This window comes from Chrysemys picta, chromosome 8 (genome assembly GCF_011386835.1).
Source record: "Chrysemys picta bellii isolate R12L10 chromosome 8, ASM1138683v2, whole genome shotgun sequence".
Classification (NCBI taxonomy): Eukaryota; Metazoa; Chordata; order Testudines; family Emydidae; genus Chrysemys; species Chrysemys picta.
The window spans coordinates 95,425,973-95,449,201 of NC_088798.1; the positions used below are offsets into that span (position 1 = coordinate 95,425,973).

General features: G+C 39.2%; 1 protein-coding gene across 6 annotated transcripts in view; it reads left to right on the forward strand.

Moving 5' to 3' along the window:
- Window positions 1-23,229, forward strand: part of AFF4 (ALF transcription elongation factor 4) — an 80,718-nt gene that overhangs the window by 19,342 nt on the left and 38,147 nt on the right. For 4 of the 6 annotated variants that reach the window (XM_065555908.1, XM_065555910.1, XM_065555911.1 and 1 more), the window contains exons 2-6: window positions 11,601-11,694; window positions 12,191-12,317; window positions 16,947-17,741; window positions 19,116-19,160; window positions 19,812-19,898. In XM_065555908.1, the coding sequence (XP_065411980.1) occupies window positions 12,195-12,317; window positions 16,947-17,741; window positions 19,116-19,160; window positions 19,812-19,898 (1,050 nt within the window). In that variant the 5' untranslated portion in view covers window positions 11,601-11,694; window positions 12,191-12,194. Of the gene's footprint in view, window positions 1-11,600; window positions 11,695-12,188; window positions 12,318-16,537; window positions 16,658-16,946; window positions 17,742-19,115; window positions 19,161-19,811; window positions 19,899-23,229 lie in introns of those variants that run through there. The other 2 variants (XM_065555912.1, XM_065555909.1) reach the window with 2 other exon arrangements.

Below are 23,229 nucleotides of genomic sequence, written 5' to 3' on the forward strand. Positions count from 1 at the left end.
GACGACCTTATGGTAAGTCTGGTAAATTGTTTAAATGATGGATCTCCTGGGTGGAGGGAAAAAGTGAAACTAAAAGGCCAGTAGTGTGTAGGCATGTTGTGGTGTAATGTATTATAACAACTCTCAAGAATCTTGCTGAGCATATAGGAATAAAATATTTCTGTAGCAGCAGTTAACTTGTGTGAAAGCAGAGGTGATTGACAGGGGCGGAGGGGAGGTAGGTATAGGAAATGCAGTGCCTTGAGAAATATTGCAAATGCTTAAAATTGAATTTTGTACTCAGAAAAGCTTTATAGTGAAGTTTACTTCACATTTTTATTACAAAGTTGATAAAAGTATTCTGTTTAGTATAAAATGACTATGCAGCTGTTCATCCTTTAAAGCATATTATTTATTCCATTTTTGTAGCATGCATCTCCTTAATCGATTAAACACTTAGTTTCTAATAGCTTTATAAAAGATGAGCAACAGGATATCCTAAATAACTCGATTGCTTTTTCCAGACTTTCAGATTGCTTTCCTCTCCAGAATGAGAGGAATGAGTGCACTTTGTAGGATCCACTCTGTGATTGCACTTGCTCCTACACACTAATCTTGTGCTGGAAACAGCAACTTGAAACTGACTAGGTAGCATGAATAGTCAATTTCATATGTAAGCTGTGTCTGAACTAGAAATGGAGCTATTTTTGAAATAGCCAGCATCATTTTTGACACACTGTCAAATATTGCCCCTCATCAATCATAATTAAATGCAGTTTGTCAGTTGATGTACATAGAGGCAGCCAAGGCCTGTGAAACATCAGTGCAGAAAGCATATCATGCCAGAGGGACATTCATTCTGTTTCAGGTCCTGAACATATTTTGGCCCTGGCAGTATTAGTGGATAAACAATTTGAAGCAAATTGAGGGTGTGTCCTCAGGGTGCTGTATCTGCTTTTGGGTGCCACATGACTCATTTCCTCCTGCAGAGGAACACAGGTTTGAATGAGACCATATCTCTTGGGAGAAGAGAGTGAGTTGTTCACTAACTATCCTTACAGCTTCACCACCTTTAAGAAAACTTGAGACAATGAATGTTGTGAAGAGCTGAGTGAGCTACATAGTGCTCAGTTCACATTTATCAAAACTGAACATGTTTTTTTAGCACAGTATCCAATAGGATGCTTGACAGTGAAATACAATTTGAAATTCAAGATAGACACATATTGGAATGTCTCATGAGAAATTGTGAGGAGAGGCAGTATCTCCATAATCCGAGGGAAGTGGAAGTTAAATCCAGATGTGTTTGACAGACTTGCTCTGTTCTGGGATTTGCTATTTTGTGTTTACTGTAGCACTGTCCTTGTAAGTAAGGTCCAGAGAACTGGTGAGAGTGGAGGAGAGAGGGTGAACCAGTTGTCTGAAATAAACCTTGTTTTTTCCTTTACATCTCACCTGAAAGAATATGGGGTTATATTCCTGCAAATGATTTGACTAGACTCAAAGCTGATGTATACTGTTTCAGGTCTTGTGTTTCAAAAATATAAGACTGTTCAAAAGTCAAAACAGCTTACTGTGGACTTTATGAAAAGTCAACTCCTTTCCTAACCCCAGTGCCACAGGATTCATAGCAGTAAGTGTGATGCTTTCAACTGAAGTTATATAGTGTAAAGAAGTCAAAGCCATATTAGTCATATTAATGATTGGTGCATAAACAAGCTTCACATAATTAAACTTAAATGTTGTCTTGGCTCCAGCATTTGAAGCAAAAGTTAAGGACATGAATGAACAGGATTATGGAGACTTAATACTGCTTGACATAAACAGCAAAACTTTGTTGGGAGACCATGTTATAACATGGCTTGATCTTGCTTCTGTGGACAGGACCTAACCACATCTAAGAATTTGACTTTAGAGTTTGTCTTCCCATTGTACTTAATTATAACAACCACTAGTGACCTAGAATTGAAAAGATGTGGGGAATTTGAGCCTTTGGTCATAAAAGCCAATTGGCTTTAGGTCTGATGAATTAAGATCCATGTAAAAAACTAAATCAGGTTGTTTCAAGTATCTGTTCACTCACAAAAATCTAATTAGAGTTAAGGCTTGTGCTCATTTTTTTTTCTTCCCATATTCTTTTGGACTGTACATAAGAAAGGCCATACTGGGTCAGACCAAAGGTCCATCTAGCCCAGTATCCTGTCTACCGACAGTGGCCAATGCCAGGTGCCCCAGAGGGAGTGAACCTAACAGGCAGTGATCAAGTGATCTCTCTCCTGCCATCCATCTCCATCCTCTGAACAGACAGAGGCTAGGGACAACTTTCCCTAGCTGTAGGACTTAGAACTCCAAACTCAATTGTTAGAGAACAAAGAAATGCCTAATTTAAGGTTCCCCCACATATCCCTGAAAAGAATGTACTGTAGTCATGTTGCATAAGTCACAAATATGTAAAAAATAGGAAATGTACAGTTAGTGTGTTGCTTCATTTGCCACACAACGTTAATTCTGCCCACTTTTTTCCATTTTGATCAGCAGCTAGTGCTGCCTGGATCAGTGGAACTACAAACAGCACATGAGGATCTATTAGACTTTATGAATAGGAGTCATGATCTGGAGCTGTAGTAGACATAGAAAAAATGGCAGTTTTAGTAAAGGATGCAAAGTACTGTGATGTTAATTTCTTTCTGGCATCCCCACAGGGGGAGAGTCAAGGTCATGTGGTTGTTCCTGAAAGCCATTCTTCTCCCTCTGTCCCCTCTCCTCCCCTGATGGATTTATGTGGGTGACAGAGGGTGAGAGCTGATAGCTGAATGGCTCAGAGGAACACAGCTTCCAAGTGCCTTCCTTGTGCCAGCTGACTACCTGGGACAGCAGTCCAAAGAGAGGAACTGATAGCTGTGCCCCTCAACTCTTTTCTCTTTCTTAGTTCCTTCATGGTATCTCTTAGGCTTGAGTGGACAAAGGATAGAGGAGGAACTGTCAGTTGAGGGGCTGTGAATGTGTCTGCTGCTCCTCTTGCAGGAAGTGCAAAGCTAGGAACTCTACTCCTGGGAGCCCTGCAACTCCATTTTATTTAAAAAATTTTATGTGTATTTTTGGGTGAAGATTGAAAATTTGCCTTTAAACAGAAACCATGTTGCAACCTTAACTCTAGTGCCGCTAGAGCTGCCCCATAATTTGACTTTGTTTTTTTTGTAAACAGATTTTTAGTGTTTTTTAATTTTCTACAGTTTGGTCCAAGTGTAATCCTTGCTTAGAATATCTCTAGTCATCAACATGTTAGAATATATATCTATTTCAAGTCTGAATTGCTGGTTTAATAAAAGTAGTAGTATATTTATATGGCCTCCTTTTTTCTAAATAATCCAAGAACCCTTTACAAATGGGTTGTATGATGACAAATTATGTACAAAGATCACTTCATCCACCACTGAGATGCAGTGGTTTATGGGGTAAAAATGGTAGCTGTTTAATAGTGCACAGTATAATGGTTAAGGGAAGGAAGTGAAGAATACCACATCCAGTTGAAACTACAGAGCAAAATGTAATAACCCAAACTGTAATATGGCTAGGGCACAAGAATGAATACCCTGCTCCTGCAAACTTTACTTGGCCAAAAGTGCTTAGGACCACTCTGTCTCATAGGAGTGAGCATCTCCAGCATTACAGTATATCCTTTTATCATTCTGGACTATTGTTAACTTGGAGGGAAAAGCACCACACAGTGAATCACCACTTCTTTGTTCCTTGGAAGCTTCTCATTCAAATATTGACCAGGCCTAACCCTGCTTATCTTGAGTGCTGACAAGATCACAACATGTTGTAATTCTCAACATGTTGATCAATGTGTTTGCCTCCAACTCTTTATTTACTAGATGCTGATCTCACGGCGGAACATACAGTTTTAGTTCCTTTCACATAAAGGATAGTGTAGAACAAATATTAGATGCCTTTATATTCAGGGTTTTGCTGCTGAAGTTTCCTGTGTTTTGCTTCACTAATATATTTTTCCCCAAAGATATTTATGGAAGGGGAGATCCCTCCTTGTTAGAGGTGGAGCTTAAGTAAAAAGAGGAGTGTTTCTTCTCCCTCATCAAAGTGAATTTATGGGCTTAGGTCCTCTTATGACCAAGTGTGAATATGATCTCTCTGCATGTGTGTAATCATGAATTTATTGCAATCCTTGAGTTATAACTTAAGAACTTATTTGGTATAGTAAATTCTTTCCTTGTAGAGCAAATAAAGCTCATAGTTGGAGGTATCCCAATCCAAATAAGATTTCCCTCCCTACATGGAATACAGCTTCTATATTTATCAGAGCCTAGAGAAAACTGCAGCCCATTTGTTAAGAAATATGAGGGAAAGAAATGTGGAAATAAAATGGGGTATTTTGTTCTCTGCAAATTTAGCAAGATTTATTTTTCCTGCGGCTTTAACCATATGTAACAATATTTTCAGAGTTCTGTGTAATTTATCTCTGGCTCTTAGTTACTTGGTGTTGCTGCAATTTTAGTTACCAGTTTTAATAACCTTTTACTAATCTTATTTGTGAAGACCACAATACTTTTAACCAAGTGTAGGATCTTCATGTCTAGGATAACTTTTTGCCTACAAGTATTTGAATGGGTATTTTAAAAAGCCCTCAACCTATAAAAATGAGTGGGTTCAGAGGATCCAAAATCTTCCTTTTCTGTCTCTGATTTCCTGTCAACACTTCTCTGTGTACTTTATCTAAAGTTTTCTATTTGTACACACTATATTGTGCAAAGCTGCTTTGTGTACAATAGACCTTCGCTTTCACAATGGAAGGAAGTGTTTTACTTACTGGTTTTTCCCTGGCCAAGAAAAAAGAAATAACTTCAAACTAAATGTTAACTTTAATACCTATTTAATTGAATCCATCTTGCAGTAATTTGCCAAGATTTTGGTTTAGCTGTGCACACCTTGCATTTCCAGTGCAATGAAGTCATGTGCAGTGATGTCACTTTAATCACCTTTTAAAATCTTTTTTACTCACTCATGGAATCCATTATTGTAGTAAATAGGAGCCAAATACAAAAAACGGATTGCTTTAGACTGGTCTGTTAAACCATACTTTTCTTCTTTGCATCAGATAGTTATTTCTGTTTCGCTCTCCTGTGTCTGTGAAATAATGTTGGCTTGTTCTTCAGCATAATTACTGGGGAAAGGCTCTTGTGAAAAAGCTGGTTTGCATCATTCTTTGAAAATGTCCAGGGTTGGGCTCAGTCTTTGATCTCTGAAAGAGATCTACAGTTGAGCACCATCCACTGGATGTGCTTCACCTAGGACACCATCACCTTTCCATCCAACACTGTTGTCTTAGTGGGTTGTGGCAGGAGAGGAGGTTTCATGGAGTATGTCTACACTGCAACTAAAAATCTGCGGATGACCCATGCCAGCTGACTCTGGCTAAGAGGCTATTTAATTGTGGTGTAGACTTGTAGGCCAGGGCTCTACGACCCTGCCCAAGCCTGAATGTCTAAATTGCAATTAAACAGCCCCATAGCCCAAGTCAGGTGGCATAGGCAAGCCATGGTTGTCTAATTGCAGTGTAGACATACCCTATGATAGCAAATTAATACAGCTCTTGGCTATAGTTTTCTGTAGTATTTGTAGTACTCTTTATCCTGACTACTCTAGAATAGTATCAGAGGGGCAGCCATGTTAGTCTGAATCTGTAAAAAGCAACAGAGGGTCCTTTCTTACCCACGAAAGCTTATGCTCCCAATACTTCTGTTAGTCTTAAAGGTGCCACAGGACCCTCTGTTGCTTTTTACTCTAGAATATATCCTCTTTTATGGGTTTTGCAGATCTTTTGGGTTCTTCAGTGTGGGAGCAATTGTGTTGTAAGCTGATACATTGTAGCATTGTAGCCTGTGCAAAGAATTTGGTGGCAAGTTTTGTAGTAAGTTGCTACACTTCCAGTATTAAGCCGTGGGAGCACGTGTGATCATTAATCTGCTGGGCTGACAATGAAATACAAAAAGGGATTCCAGTTTTTTGTGTGTGTTTTTTTTTTCCCCTGTGTCCGTGTAAATTTGTGAAAACAAAGTGGGCCTCTAAAGTGTAAACTACAGGATTCTGGGGTATCATTCTACATCTTGAGTACTGAGAAAGAGGACAGAATTTTCTACTTTTCTATTTGAAATATAGTGAAAAATGTCTAATATAGTTGATGAAACTGGGTGTGTCCAGCATGAAGAGCTAGATTTGTGTATTCTCTCTGAAGACTGGTTATCGCACATGGCTAAATGTTGTCAAACCGGACTTTGCTGTTTAATCACAGCCAATTAAGCAGCACTGAATAAATGAATGGCTATTACTTCATCTCTTGCTTTATGAAACTGGTTTTAGAAAAAGAAACCCTTGAGTGCAAATGAGTACTTTTGGAGGATACGAGGCAAAAGTGTTGTAGACATGCTTTAAAGAACCACTAATGCCTGGTTGGAAAGTTGGAGTTGGGAGTATTTTTCTGTATGGAATGCTGTGTGTGTGTGTGGGATTACTTGGGCACCCAGTTTTGGCAGCAGTCTTTGATTGCTGCTTTAATGGGTCTAAGAAAACTGAGCAATGCTGCTGTCAGTGAGGGAGCATGATGAACTTATGATGGGATGGATTCTGAATTAATGAACTCTTTGATTTCTGTGATTGTTGAGTAGGGGGAGACATGGTGAGAAGAAAGGACGTTAAGCCTATCCCTAGACGTACGCCTAAAAAGATTTATTTATCTTGATGTCTTTCATAAGAATAGCCATACTGGGTCAGGCTAAAGGTCCATCTAACCCAGTATGCTGTCTTCCGACAGTGGCCAATGCCAGGTGCCCCAGAGGGAATGAACAGACCAGGTAATCATCAAGTGATCCATCGCCTTTCACCATGTTTTCAGTAATACTTGGACGAAAAGGGTGCCTGCTTCCTTGTCTTTGCTTTATTCCTGTCAGATTTAAGATGTGTAGTTAATAAAAACAACTATTCATGATTTAGTGAAAGATGAAAGCCTTGAAGACTTTGCACCACTTGAGACTCAGATGGGTTACTCTGACTTGGTTTGCATAGCTGTCTTTAGTTGGTGCACCATGAGTCTATTGAAAGAATAAATGCCAAACCTTTTCAGAGTAAGTGTGTACTCTGCTTCTTCACCATTGTCTCTAGTATAGTTTCTCATACAATACATTTCTTAAGTACTGATATAAGAGGAAATGGTTCTCTTTATAACATGGCAGCAGGGATTTAAGTAACCCTCACTTCACCATTCTCATGATGATTTTCTAATTCTGTCCTTGTATTTTAAGTTGAATTTCGAGGAAAGTTTGAGCATACAGAGATCACAAATCTATAAAGTCAACATTTTTCTTGTTGTGTCCAGAGTTGTTGTAGCTGTGTGGGTTGCAGGATACTAAAGAAACAAGGTGGTGAAGTAATACCTTTTATTGGACCAACTTCTATTGGTGAGAGAGAAGCTTTCAAGCTACACAGAGCTCTTCCTCAAGTCTATAAAAGGTACTTAGGTATCAGAGGGGTAGCCGTGTTAGTCTGAATCTGTAAAAGCAACAGAGGGTCCTGTGGCACCTTTGAGACTAACAGAAGTACTGGGAGCATAAGCTTTCGTGGGTAAGAACCTCACTTCTTCAGATGCAAGTGTCACAGCTAAGTACCAGGTCAAATAGATAATTTAGCATAAGTAGTTAGCACATATTCTATCTGTTTGACCTTGTATCTAGCTGTGACACTGAGTATCTTTTATAGACCTGAGGAAGAGCTCTGTGTAGCTTGAAAGCTTCTCTCTATCACCAACAGAAGTTGGTCCAGTAAAAGATATTACCGTACCACCTTGTTCTACTGACAAGATATATACTCAGTTATCACAGTTGTTTCTACTTTTAAGTAATAGTACAGGGGAAAACTCTGGAACCTCAGATACCACTGTGGTAACTTAATAATGATCACTGTAGCCATAGCTTTGTGTAATAAGTCCATCTTGTGACAGTTGCATTGCCTCAGTTGATTTGTCTTTTCTTAGGGTATGTCTTCACTACAGTGTTACTCTGAACTGTTTAACAGGTATTGCCCTAATTTCCCTTCCCATCCACACACTCCAACCTCTTACCCAGGGGTTCTCAAACTGGGGGTCATGAGGTTATTACATGGGGGGTAGCAAGCTATCAGCCTCCACCCCAAACTCCACTTCACCGCCATCATTTATAATAGTGTTTAAATATAATTTTTTTTTAATTTATGGGGGGGGGTCACAATCAGAGGTTTGCTGTGTGAAAGGGGTCACCAGTACAAAAGTTTGAGAACTACTGCTCTTACTTGAGTTTAGTGATGCTTTCAACCCATGCCAGCTAGCCTATGAGGGGTTGTGGGTTAGAACCTAGGAGCTTTCACTTGGCTGGTAACATGTTCACTGTTCAGTAAGGATGCAGGCTAAAGCACTTGCGTGGTGATAGTCCAGCAGTAGTTCCCCTTGTGTGCCCAGAAGGGACCACATTCTTCCACTATTCATTGGGCAGCTCAGCTTATTACATTGCATAAAACCACGGGATATGCTCCCAGAAGTCCTAGCAAGAGACACGGGGGAATGCTGTACCAGTAAAAATATAATAACTTTGGGTAGCGCTTTGCAGTATAACTGCTCGGACCCAGACTAGGCTAACCTGTGTGCTCACACCCTGGTTTACGACCATCTGGAGTAACTGCAGTGAAGACATACCCATCTCCCACTAAGGAGGACTGGGAAAATGAGAAATAAAATGTTCAGTGAGAGGGTAGGGTGAGGTGGCAATAAGGATATCTTTTACATAAAGATCAGCTGGTAATAGGTTTCAGCTTAAAACAGTTTCTTTTTAACATAAAACCTAAACCCGACAACGGGACACAGCTGGATTCAGTATTTAGTCAGTGTTTTGTTTGGGTTTCATGTGATGTCTGACTATTAATGTGCTTTGTTAGTGTGATTTCCTCCTCTCTTTCCCCCCCCTCCGCCCCCCAGGTTTTCATGTGTGCTCCAGCTCTAGCATTTTGACATTGGAATTGGGGCAAGAGGCTCAGAGCATAGGAGAATCACTTTTGGTTGTTATAAACTTAATGAACCAACTGTGTAGAATGTTTGTTTAATTTTGATAGGTATTCATAGTTTTTAACTGGTTTAAAAAAATAATTCACTGAGAATTATAATTTGGCTGTAAAAGCCTTAACCTAAAGGAGTTTGCAAAATCAGTTAATTAGTAGCAGTACTGATTTTAATAGACATACCTTTTGTCACTTGCTTTTTAAAGTACCTTTGCTTCTTACTATTTTTGTTTGAGCATAGACCTGCATCTAGTTTCTCTCAGGTGACCATCTTATAGCTGTATAGTACCTGCCCATTGTTCAACCAGGGAGCTGTCTGAGATAATTTATATAGCTATGAAAATCCACCAAACCAACAGCCCATTAGTTTAATCTATTAACATAATGCCAGTATGCAAATTTGTAATGATTTTAATGGCTGTTATTCACTGGAAGCACTGAAGATTTAATCTGATTTTTGAATCCCTTTTAAACTATTGGCTTCAGTGAAACAAATACAAACCAAATCCACCTCCTATGAAGAAATTTCTCTTTTACTATAATGTTTAAGATGGGAGGTTAGCGGGAGGGAGAAATTCAGGTAGCTTGTGTAATATTTCTATTTACCTGTTCTCCATACGTCTAGTAGTGTGAGCTGAGAGAGCCAGTTTAACTCCAGTGTTGCCCCTGACTGAACTCAGTTCCCAAACCAAGGTTTCCATTCTGACTGCCTTTTCACGTGAAGTTGTTGCACACATTGCAGTCCCTCAGTGCAGTAAGAAGACTATTTCCGTTACTTAATTTGGATAGTCCTAATTATTAATGTAAGGTTGGAAGTTGCTCCAGGTCTTCATTTGTAAAAGTTATTGCTGATCAAAATTTGTTTCTCATTATTACATTACGAACTCTACACCATATTTTTAAATAGCTGCAATTGTTAAGTCTGCTTAAATGTTAATTAAACTTTATATGCTTCTAAACTGTAGTAATTGTATGTCTTCTAGGTGTGCCTAGATTACCCATATGGATTAAGTATTCTAGGATGAGCAACAAAAAGTAAAGCTGAAAGGATTAATCAAAATTTACATTTTATAGTCAACAGACACAGAAGTTAAATGCAGCTGTTCTAGGTGGCTTTTAATTGAACAGTCTGTATAATTAAATTCGTGCTGTCTATAACGTCTTTTTGTTTCAATACTTTATAGGAAGACAGGATACTAGCCCAAAGAAGGATCTTATCTCTCAATTCTATATCCATGATCAAGTTGAAATGAATTTTCCAGGTTCCATGTATCATGTGTATTGTGTTTTTTAAATTAAAGAATCCCTTATCTTTCCTTTATCACAAAAACCTTACATTAGTAACCATTTTAAGAAAATTAGTTTATTTTTTGTTGTTCAGTCAGTTTTCACAATCAACGTGAACTAGTCAGTTTCACTTTCCAGGTGCCAGTTTTTATAGGGCTCAGTCTTGAAGAACAGATAAGCTGAATGGCTTTCAATCATTTTATCAGGGCTTTTTGTTCATGTTAACATTCCTGAAGATGCAGAGTAGTACATTCAGAGGTTTTCTAGCTGACAATTTTGTAGCCTGGTGTTAAGCTAACACAATTAAGAAATATCGTTTTTGCCCATCAAGACATGGTCTAAACGGACACGCTCTCTTATTCTGTTTGCATTGTAGACACTGCTGGGAAATACTTAAGTACAACCAAAACCTGTCTGTCAATTTTCTTTTTAAATTGAATGTTTCCACTAATCAAGCTAAAACTATATTTTGGCCCTAATCTACTTTTCAGCATCTCTTAAAGTTCATTGTCTCATACTCTAAGTTAGTATAATCAGAATGAAGCTAAATACAGAGAGAAAAATTACAGTGAAAGTAAGCTAAAGTAAATATTTAAAAGGCTGAGTAATAGAAATTGAAGATGACTACTCATTTATTTAGAAAAGAGTAACTGTTTTATCATGTAGATTTCAAACAGAATACTTCAGCAAACATTTTGAAAATAATTGGGCAGTTGTCTAAACAGTCAAATAATGGTCTCTTGAATTAATGTAACCTTTTATTTTGTTTCATCTTATTTAGACTGTAGCATCTTTCAGAGACCACTAATTTCTTCTGTGTGTAAAACACCTTGCACATGTGGTGCTACATAAATAACTGAATGTTGATTTACACTTACGACTTTTGCAGAAGAATAGTACACACAAACACCGCTACTAGTGCCATCTTATTCATAGTCTTGTTTCCTGAATTACTTTGTCTTGATGCTTTCTCAAGTTCAAAGAGACACTTTTTAGACATCCTTTTTTTTAATTTGGCCTTAGTGCTTATAATTAAAGCAGTGTGTCAGTTGAAGCAGACATCTCCTAAGTCAGATTTCAGTAAACTTTTCTTAAAAAAGAGAAATTTCCAGTTTCTTAACCCATACTGATCAGTAGTTACTGACTGTATGACAGGACAGTGGACGAGAGGCTGCAATATTGCTGTGACTGAGGTGTTTGCTGAAATATGTATTTAGAGCAGAAATGTCGTTTTTTAGGGAACCTAAAAACAAGAGCAAAGCTGAGGTCTAACTACGATAGAGGATGGACACCAAAGAAGCTGTGTTGGGGACAAAAACAAAGCAAAATAAGGTAGAGCAAAAGTAGAGGCCAAGCATTGGACATGGGAAGGGATGGAGTGTGGGTGGGGGTTGTATACTGAATGGGGGAACAGTCAGGGGATATTAAAAGGAAAAAGTGGTGGAAGCTTTTAACAGTGAATGGCAAATGGATACTTCTTTTTTTAAACCAGCCTATTCTAATGTAAATTAATTATGCAGGTGAAATGGTTTGGAGGAGTAGGGGTTTGTTCACCTATGGATTCTGTGTGAATTTTTCTATTTTTGATCATTGCCTAAGCTCTACCAGTTTTACAGATATAAGCTAGTTGCTCACTGCAGGTTATAGCAAATACAGATGCCAGCTGTTTAATTAAAAACTTCTTTTCAATTTTGGATATCTCCTGCTGTCATAAGGGGATTCTTCAATTGAACCATTCTGTTGGCAAACTGCATACAATGGAACTAGCTTTGTTCACTTTCATCCCTCACTTCCTTTCTGTGATCAGAAATTATGTTTTTGTTCATAGCAACATGAACCGTGAAGACCGGAATGTGCTGCGTATGAAAGAAAGGGAAAGGCGAAATCAAGAAATTCAACAGGGCGAAGAAGTCTTTCCACCTAACTCTCCTCTCTTTGCTGAACCATATAAAGTTGTGAGTTTATGCTATTATTAAAAATGCAGTTCCTTGTAGCAAAAGACATATTTCTAATTATTTGGTTTCTAGACTTTTTTACGTGATTTTTTTCTAGTGCACAGTTCTTGTGACAGTGATAAGAAGCAGGGCTTGAAAGTGAGGATGGATGGTTACTAGGTAGCAGGACTAATAGATGCTCAAAATATCACTCAAGAATAAAGACACTGCTTTATTTGAAAGGATGTGCTGAAAAGGATAATGAAACTTGAGCTAACTTTTCAGTTTCCTTCTGAAATTGTTCCAGCCACCCAAAACATTTCAAGTGTTGGTCAAGTCTGTCAAGGCTAGCTTTTTTTTTTTTTTAATGCTTTTTTAGCTTACTGTTTAGCATACTAACCTTCATCTACAGTACTCTAGCTAAAGGTAAACCCAGGAATAGGAAGTTTGACTAGCAGGTTGATTTTTGACTAGCGGGGGGAGGGATAGCTCAGTGGGTTTGAGCATTGGCCTACTAAACCCAGGGTTGTGAGTTCAATCCTTGAGGGGGCCACTTGGGGATCTGGGGCAAAATCAGTACTTGGTCCTGCTAGTGAAGGCAGGGGGCTGGACTCGATGACCTTTCAAGGTCCCTTCCAGTTCTAGGAGATGGGATATCTCCATTAATTTATTTATTTATTTATTTTTTAAATACAAAACTGCTTAATAGCCTGGGGTTTTTACCATTTAATATAGCCAGGTTCCTTAAAATTAATTTACCATTGTGAGCCTAATTCAGGGTTTGGTGTAACTTTTTTATTTTCTTTACCAACTATTTAAAGTCTCTACCCATGACTTTAAACCCACACTAGATTCTCTCCCAAGGATCTATTTAGGCCACACTGAACACCTATAGACGAACAATAAATATGTGCCTGAGGCAGAAACTAATTTTTGAAGGGTAAGATAATGACCTCCATGATTTTAATTCTTTATTATTCAAGAACCCTTTTAAAAAAAAAAAAAAATTCTTTCAATGTAGCCTCCTCTGGTAAGTGAGGAAATGAGACTTGGGTCTTGTCTGTATTAGAAAGTTTTGCTGCTTTAATGTTACTGTTATAGTTAAAGTGGTCTCCTAGTATGGACATAGTTATACTGGCAGAGAAGTGCTTATTACAGTTTGGTAAACAGAATTGGTATAACTGCACGTGTTAGGGCTTGGACCAGTAGAACTGTATCAGTAAAAACAAAAATCACACCCTTAACCGACATAATTCTACCACTGTAACCTTTTTAGGGCAGACTGGCCTTAAAAATCATTTAAGGGTTATTAGAGAAATAGCCTCAGTCTGAAAGATTAGTTCGGGGATTGCTTTTTTTTTAACCCCTGCTATCTAGTCTACTGATAGTATTTGAGGTTCTTAATACCATACTCCTCCTTAGGTCATTCTGCGCCAAAAAATTAAAAATTTTGCGTACAATATTTTTTAAAATTCTGCAGGTTTTATTTGTCAATAAATAAATGCAGAGGCTCCAGCATGGCAGCGGGGAGCACAGGCCACTGGCTGCATGAAAGTGGGAGATCACCCTGCAGCCTCCCCACTCCTGGGACATGGACTAGGTGGTGAGGCTGCACCCGACCTTGACACAGCACAAGGCTTGGGCCTGCCCCAGAAACACCCTGGGGCCCTGCCCCTCTACACAAGGAGCACCAGGTGTGGGGCAGGCAGGCTCAACCAGGCAGGATCCAAGTGTGGAGGGGCTCTGGGGGGTCAGAGGATTGTGTGTGGGATAATCTGGGTGGAGGCAACTTAGTGAAGGGCCTAGGTGTGTGTGGGGGGATCTGGATGCATAGAGACTCATTGGCGGGGTTCCAGGTGCAGGGGCAACGGGACTCTGCAGGGACTTCCAGGTGAAAGTGCTTGGAGCTCAGTGGAGGGATCTGGGTGTGGGGGGGAGTGGTGCTTGGTGGGGAGGGGGTCTGGGTGCAGCTAATTGGGGGGCAGTGGCATGGGGATCTGGATGTGTGGGCTCAGGATGGTGGCGGGGGTTTAAGTGCAGGGAGCTCAGTGGGGGGTGGTCTAGGTGCAGGGGTAGGGGCCAGAGGCAGGGGGTTTGGGTGCAGGAGGCTCCAGATGCAGGGGTTGAGGTTCAATGTGGTGGGGTTTGGGTATGAAAGGATAGGGGGGTTCTGGGTGTATGGGGTGAGGCTTGGTGGTGGTGTCTGGGTATGGGAGGTCCGGATGCATGGGGGTTGGGCGGATGCGGGAGCAGCTCCCCATACAGTGACCTCTCCCCTTGCAGCTGAGCAGCGATGGGGGCAGGAAGCAGGGGAGTATGCTGAGCTTCCTGCAGCTGGGGATTGGTCTAACACAGCCCCAGCCACTTCTTGCAGGGGAAGAGAAAGTCCCATCCCCTTCTGCCTCCAGCCCAGCTGAGACTATCAGCTGATCCCAGCTCAGTGTAGGAACCGCTGGCTGGGGTATCCCCAGCCCTGCGGTGATTTACCTCTCTGCCACCTGGTCCTGTTGCCTGAAACAATGTATCTGTGCAGTTAGGGAGTGGTGCATGACTGCTCTTGCAGCTTCCCTGTCAGTCATTTTTCTGCAGGGAACATGAATTCTGCACGCATGCAGTGACACAGAATTCCCCCAGGAGTAATATCACTGGTACAGTTGTTCATCGCCAACCTAAAGCTATACTGTATAGAACTCATGTCTTTGATAAACACAGCCCAACTCTGGCCCAGGTTCTAGAAAGAATTCTACTGGAAAGATATTTAAACAAAACGTCCACTGCTGTGTTCACAAATGAATACCGCAAAATTGTGCTAGAGCATGAATGGAGTTGACTAGAAACTGACTACAAACACTAGTTAAACAAGTGGTTCGTTTTCCTTGTCCAAAGTGAGAAGTGCATAAGTAAGAACTGCATAAATAATAATTAGATTCTTTTCTTAAAAGTGCCAGTGCCATTTTTGTGTGGCCAGCAATACTTTCCCCACAACTCTTTTCTATGAGAATTTTGTGATCATAGCTCAGGGCTTTGAACAAAACATTCTTCTGAACCACCTACCTAGTTCATATGGCTAAAGGAAAAATAATTTTGTATTACCATAGAATTATAGCAGAATTTAAAAGGAACTGTGGCATTAAGGCTCTTTAAACCTTTCCATTACATTTTTCTTTCTAACTGTTGGCTTCTTATTTCCTTAAACTGCACCTCTACCTCGATATAACGCTGTCCTCGGGAGCCAAAAAATCTTACCGTGTTATAGGTGAAACTGCATTATATTGAACTTGCTTTGATCCACCGGAATGTGCAGCCCTGCCCCCGCAGGGCACTGCTTTACCGCTTTATATCCGAATTCATGTTATATCGGGTAGCGTTATATCGATGAAGCGGTGTACTTTGGACCATTTCCCCACAAGCTATCAAAATAAGTGTGCATGGATCTCTACAGGGTGGCCTAGTTGATTTTTTTTTTTTTTTTCTCTGTACCTGCTGTGCCAGTAAGGATGTCTGTCGTTAATGTCTAGAGGCAGGCAGCCATAGTCCATCCTCTGCTGAAAGAATGATGGCTGCAATGTGAGATTTAAAGCCAGGAACTATATGGAAAGATCTTGGCTCAGTGAGGGATTTGGAGGACTGTGTGGAAGGGGACATTGAATATAGAAAATGCATATAATAGCCCATCTTATCTATCTGGCAGTTGAAAGGTCGTTATTTAAAACAGCTGAACTGGGCTTGTATTAATAGATAAGGTTGGTTTTGTTTGTGCCAACCTCTAATCATTTTCTAACGCATTAGGCAAAATTTTCTCCTTGACTCTCTGGCCAGTCAGTTGTCTTGTCTACTTTTGATAGATAGTTCTTGGTTTGTGGAAGATTCTGCCATTACAATATTTTCATTTTTTCCCCTGCACTCAGTCTGATATTTCATAAACTAATATCTGTAATCTAGCTACCATTTTTTGGTAATAGGAAGCTGCATTTAATGTTAAACTTGATCAAGCTTTATGGATATACTATTAGTTATATTAGCCCACTGAAGGCTTCTTGTTAGTGGTGCACAGCCAAATGGTCTTTTACTATGTGGGATTTTCAGCCTTTAAGAATAAAATATGTATAGTTTGAAGACAGAAGGGGGAGAGAGTAAAGATAAAATAATTTAAAAGGATGAGTGAAATGTTAAAAATAAGATGACTAGCTTTAGAAATCAGAAGGGAATAATAACTACATAGTTCTTTGTGTATTAATTAGGAGAATAACTTAGTACTTCTCTAGAAATTTTCATTGGGATTCTCAGTCACCAATAGGAACTGAGTGCCTAGCTCCGTTTGACAACACTGAAAAATCTCAGCCTCGTCCTGCTCTGAACTGGTATGCAGAGTCCATTTATTACTACTGAAGTATTAAACTTAATAAATTATTTATTTAAATTTAAAGGGATTAAAATATTAAGAACAGGAGGCGAAACTGGGATGGCACACAAAATAGACTTGGATGCTAACTTAAGTTCTTAATTCTGAATTTTGGGTTTACTACTCTAGTTTTGTGTCAAGTCAGCTTACCTAAACCAAGTTGTATATATCTTAGATTTAGGAATCTCATTTTAAAAATACTTCTTAAATGTATTTTTAATCTTATATTTCTATTATACTTTGCACAGACCAGCAAAGAAGATCAACTGTCTAACCGTATTCAGAGCATGCTTGGAAATTATGATGAAATGAAGGATCTTATAGGAGACAGATCTCTACAAAAGCTTGTTGGTATTCCCAAACCAACAGTACCATCAACGCCAGATGAAAAATCAAACCAAAGTTTCTTTGGTGAACAGAGACACAGTACCAGCTCTCATCAGAGCAGCAAATGGACTCCTGTAGGACCAGCACCTAGCACTTCCTCCCAATCGCAGAAACGGTCCTCAGGTTTACAAACTGGACACAGTAGTCAGCGGAGCAGTGGCAATAACACTAGCAGCAGTGGACAGAGGCATGACCGTGACTCATATGGTGGTAGTAGCAGCAGCCGCAAAAAAAGCCAGCACGGATCAGAACACTCCAAATCCCGTTCTTCCAGCCCTGGAAAACCACCTGCTGTTTCTTCATTGAGCTCCAGCCATTCCAGGTCTCATGGAAGTGATCATCATAGCAAGGAACATCAGCGCTCAAAATCTCCACGGGATCCTGATGCCAACTGGGACTCACCTTCCCGTGTACCTTCATTTTCAAGTGGACAGCACTCTAACCAGTCTTTTCCTCCTTCACTAATGTCCAAGTCCAGTTCAATGTTGCAGAAGCCCACTGCCTATGTAAGGCCCATGGATGGACAGGAGTCTATGGAACCAAAGTTGTCCTCTGAACACTACAGTAGTCAAACTCATAGCAACAGCATGAGTGAGCTGAAGCCTAGCAGCAAAGCACATCTAACCAAGCTTAAAATACCTTCTCAACCACTAGATGTAAGTTGGTACTAAGTTTTGGGGGGTTTATCTTTTTTCAGCATCAATGGCTGGGATTTTCAGAGGTGCTTAAGGGCGTTGGGTGCCTAACTTCTATAGGCTCTATTTAAAATCCCAGCCTATATGGCTACAGTTAACTTACTATAAAAATACAGGACTTCCCATTGGAAAGTGAAGCAACTTTGTAGTTTGTCGGTGGGAAGTCACACATTTTTCTTTTGTATTTTAAGGAGAATTTTGTTTATTTCCTTCTACATCCCCAATATGCATGTCATGGTTTTTACATAATTGCGTACAATGTTGGAGCTTTTATGGTCTCTGGTTCTTTCTGATGAGTCATATGTAATGGATTTTACTCTCTGTTATGTTCGATTGTGGCATAAACCAAATTCTCTTTTTGAAGTGTAGTAATTGTTGTGCATAATATACCTACAGTTTTCTAAAAACAATGTAATAGGTTTCAGAATATAAGCAATATTTTTTTCTCTGTATAGGGCATATTTAGCTTAAACATGTTTTAGTGGTTTAGCTACTCTTGGAGTGTAGAGTATAGGTTGCCTGCATCTGCACAGCCATGTTGAGGATCAGTGTAGTTTAAAATTATTTTAATAAGATGCTATTGCATCTACTCTTAGCCACTTGAATAGCGATAGCTGGGAGTCTTTTAGATATCGCAAATAATTGGCTAAATAAAATGTAGAAAAATACTGGCCATGGTTAAAAATCATGCATAAGGAAAGACATCTATGCCAAGTATTCACAAATGTATGCATAATTTATATTTTACACTAAGACAGTATTGCAGCTCTCCCCTCTCCCCTACATGTATTAGGACAGAGGTACAGGGAATTATTAAAGTACAAAACTGTAAGTAGCCCTTATTATGCTCTAATTAATAATGCAGTTCATGAGAGAACAGATCTAAAGTCATGTTATGGGTTACCATTATGCTTTTTCAATCACTTGAGTTCAGATAGTGGCCAGTGACTTGCCTCATGAACTTATAGTTTAAAAAATAAATAAAGTCAAACTTTCAGATGTTTGTAAGACACTGCCTTGTTAAAATCATGTTAACATTTAAGTGAGGAATACAGGTAAGGAATTAGAATAACATGATTTTTTAGTATATTTCATTTCTGTGTGCCAGTGCTATACAAAATCTAGGATTTCTGCAGTTTGGGAGATATCCTATCCTAAAACTATTGCTGGTTCTTTAATTTAGCAGTGCTACTTCTCTCACTGATTCTGGATGAATATCATCAGGACTTGGGCCACAAAGAAGCGTAACTTTAAATCCGGTGTGTTAAGGGGCGGGGTGGGGAGAAGCCTTAAAAGGTATACATATAATAGTTAATCCTGAACTTTGATTTATAGGCATCAGCATCTGGTGACGTGACCTGTGTGGATGAAATTCTAAAAGTAAGTTGTCTGTTCTTCCGGTTCTTGACTTTATTCATTAAATAAACAAACACTGCTAAAGTGGGGAAATGGAGTACTTGCCCTGCCTGCGCATGGGAGAAAATCAGCAGTGTCCCAAGAACTCCACTTACATTATCTGACTCCCTAAAAATTATCAATGTGCGAAGTACTTGGATTCCAGTTTCTGCTGCAACTGCTGTTAACCTTAAACCTGTTGTGCCCTTCAGTTTCCTAGATCTTCTTACTAAGTATTGACACACATTGACATCCCTGTTTTAAACTTGCTGGTAGAAGTTTTGGAGGAACAGAAAGCAGCTTATCAGTTCTGTGTGTTTTCTTTATTGAATGTATTTTAGTGTCCATTTTCATGGGCAAACGTTTTTTAAAGAATTTTCAGATTTCTCTGCAAAAGTTTGTTCATTATATAGGCAGAGAATGGAACTGCATACTCAAAATGCTGTCAAATGGATATAGTAAACAGGAAAAAAAACAAATTAGTCTATAATATTAAAGTAAATATTCTTAGGTTTTACATCTAATGATTATAGGTAAAAATATTTCACACAAGTGTGTATAGCTTTTTAAAGTTGACATTTTGATGTGTTTTAACTTTAACGTATAATGGCCTTTTGCTGTTTGGTTTGTTTACAGGAGATGACCCACTCTTGGCCTCCCCCTCTGACTGCTATTCATACACCATGCAAAACAGAGCCATCGAAATTTCCTTTTCCAACTAAGGTTAGTGACTGACAAACCTAACTTTATATTTGTTTAGTAGTTAAATATTGAGTGACATTAAAACTAGAGAAACTCCTTTTAAAGATCAAGAATTGCACTGCAGGGTTTTAAAGCTCTTGTTGTTAAATTCAACTGTGCATTGTCATTTGGGGCTTATTTGAATACATGGTAACCCTTTGTCTGAAAATCCATCCTGGCTTTACAGCAGTACCCATGATAGCCCTGTAAAGAGCACAATTCTGTTCTTTCCCCATCTGCATTCACTCAACTGCTGTATCTTCCTGAAAGGAACAAAATTGGGAGACAGTATCTGTCTGCTGTGGCTTCAGTCCCATTGAGAACAATAGGAAATGACAGCCATTTCGAAAGAGCAGTTCTTCATTGATTTTTCTGTAAATAATGTTATTTTCCATAAGCAGGGGCTGAAGAAGAAACTTTGTTATGAAGAGCTTTGTTGTCATGACCATTAATCTTAAAAGGTTCTTTTCAAAAAGTACCCATTGCATCAGATCTGTTCAGTAGGAAAGGAAGGGAAAACTGGTGTGTGTGAATGCACATGAGAATGTGGGTAGGATCAAGAGGGAGAAGGGAAACTGGACAGTACACTATGACTGCTTTGTGCTGGTCTGTAGTGGGGTATGCACTGGTAGATCTGGCCCTGAAAGTTTAAAATAAAACTTATTTTTTTAAGTTGATAGTACATATCTTCAGATCATTGGAAATATCCCATAGTAACATTCTCTTTTAGTATTTATGTATAACATTAAATTAAAAACAAAATAAAAGATAATTTCCAGATGAAAACTACATTAAAAACTGCTCCTCCCTTGCCACTGTTTCAGCATTTACAGACTCAGCAAATGTTACTTCATAAATAACCTTTATAATGTTAACTGAATAATCTTCATAGTCATAAGTGCTAGACTTATTTTTTGTAATGAAAGCTGAGATTTTGGAGCATTGTGGGCAGACTCCAGAGGAAAGTAAGAGCCCACTGAATGACCCATTTTGATCCCTGATAGAGAATAGTTGAGTTATAAGTATATTTCACTTGAAGTTTATTTTTGTCAGTTGTTTTTCTATGTTCATCTATTTCATTCTTAACATCTTATATCGCTTGCTTTTTTCTGGGAGGAGCGGAGCACTGTTCTCTATGTAATCTCCAAGATTAATGTAGCTGCCTTGAGCTGTGGTGAAAATGACTAATATGGTTCTCTAAAATGCTCTGGTCAGGTCTCATGACACTCCACGCCTCTGCTGTCAATACATACCCACAAACAGAGACCCATCCTCCCTGAAGAGAGCAGAATGGGGGACCTGCACAGCCTTGTACCTGTCTTTCCCCTTTGAACTGTACGTTCTTGTTTGCTGCTGTCCTGTGAGCTGAGAATTTACAAAGTATTCTACAACAATTCCTAGTTTTACTTCCTGATAAAAATCCAGAAACGAGTCTCATTATTTCATTATCTATTCCCTTTTGGTACTTACTGATCTTATCAGTGTAATGATAGATCTAAAAATCTTACACACACTACTTTCATCCAAGCTTAATTTGCTGAGTAATACAAAATTGGCAACCCAGCAGTAATACTTAAAATATTTTATTGTTAAGAGAACTAAGTTAAGTTTCATAATATTCAGAACTAGTATGTAATAATCCCAATATGCTTGAAGAAGAAATCTGTTTCTTTATAGAATGTTTTTTCTCTATCTTGCAAACATGTGCCTATTTGTTATTGTAGGGTTTTGTATGAATTGTTTGGCTTGTGGGCCTTTGACTTGACTTTCCTCCTAAGCATATATATTAAATCTTTTGTATGGGGTGGGGGAAAGAAGCTATATTAGATTACTTGGCCTTGCTGACATACAAGAACAAAAAGATAGGTCATATTTTTGGACCTTTATCAACCTGGATTGTGTTTCTTAAACCAGCTTGCAAAAAATTCCATTTATGGCTTCTCCTTGTCTTCTGACTTCTAGCCAACTTTTTTATTCCATGACTATGCATCTTACATGAGGAACTCTGTTAAATACTCTCTGCAGATCCAAAGCCCATAATTTCCTCTGCCATGTTGTACCCCCTGTCATTCTTGGCAGGAATATTTTCCAAGAATTCTAGCAAGTTAGTGAGCCATGGGTTTGTTTAGCCTGAAACCATAATGGAATGTAGAAAACAAAACAGAACAGTGGTTTACTTTAATCAAGCTGTACTGTCCTAAGAGGATTTGATCTCTTCAGAAACTGTACTTTCTTCACACGTAATATGCTGCTAGGTTTCACAGCATTCTACTTGTGTGCTAACACTTGGTGTGTCTCGCATGTCATACTACAAACGTAGGCACTTTTCAGTGGTCTAATGTGTCAACTTAGATTGTTAGGGCAAGGACTGTCTGTCTGATGTGAATTGTGCCTAGCATGGTGGTCCCAGATTCCTTGATTGGGCCTATTGGTATTACCTTAACATATTTAATAATGGTAAAGCAGGTCCTAAGCAAGAACAAAGCTGCATGAAATTGGCTTCCTCACAGGATTACCTTTGTAGATCTTTTGTTGTAAGAAATCTGGGTAAAATTTTTGATGGAGCTTAGGACCCTAAATGCTTAAGTCACTTTTGAAAATTGTATACTGTCATTTGGTTTGAGCCATGGTCTGAGGCTTGAGGTTACTGCTCCAGCCTCACGTAGATTTCCTGCAGACGACTGTCAGACTCCAAAGGCAGAATATTGGTATTGTATATAAAATATCTGTCTGTATATGTGTGCGTAGATCCACACATACCACCCAAACATCTTAAGAGCTAAGCGTTTTTTGTACAGGTGAAAGTTGCTCAATTGTGAGTCTGAGACTGAAGTCTGCTCTCCACAAAGCAAATAGTACGGCAGCATTGTAAACTTCTGCCCTGGAGTACTTCAGCTGTGCCCTAGAGAAGGGATGGCTAGGGAAAGGGAGTTTTGTTTCCAGGTTTATTCGGTCGTTGACCTCTCAGAGAGTATCATCAGTGGCATCGATTAGGGTGATTGTGCTGCTGTTAAGTTAGTAATATGGAAAGTGGAATTGAGACCACGGTCTCATTTCAAATAGAACCCAACAGCCATCAAATGGCAACCACTTTCAGTCACTGCTACCTGGACTAGAGCCAAGTTGGCAACCTACCTAAGTACTGCATTACCATTCTCCCCAATTATATCCAGTCTTCCCTCTCTCTGCCTTTTATGTCTAAGTGCAGTTTGCTTCCTGCTTAAATCTCTTCATTGCCTGTCCTGACCAGTCTGTCTGCTGTTACTCCCATTAGATTAATATGGTCTCCTTCCTCTCCATTGTTTCTCATTTG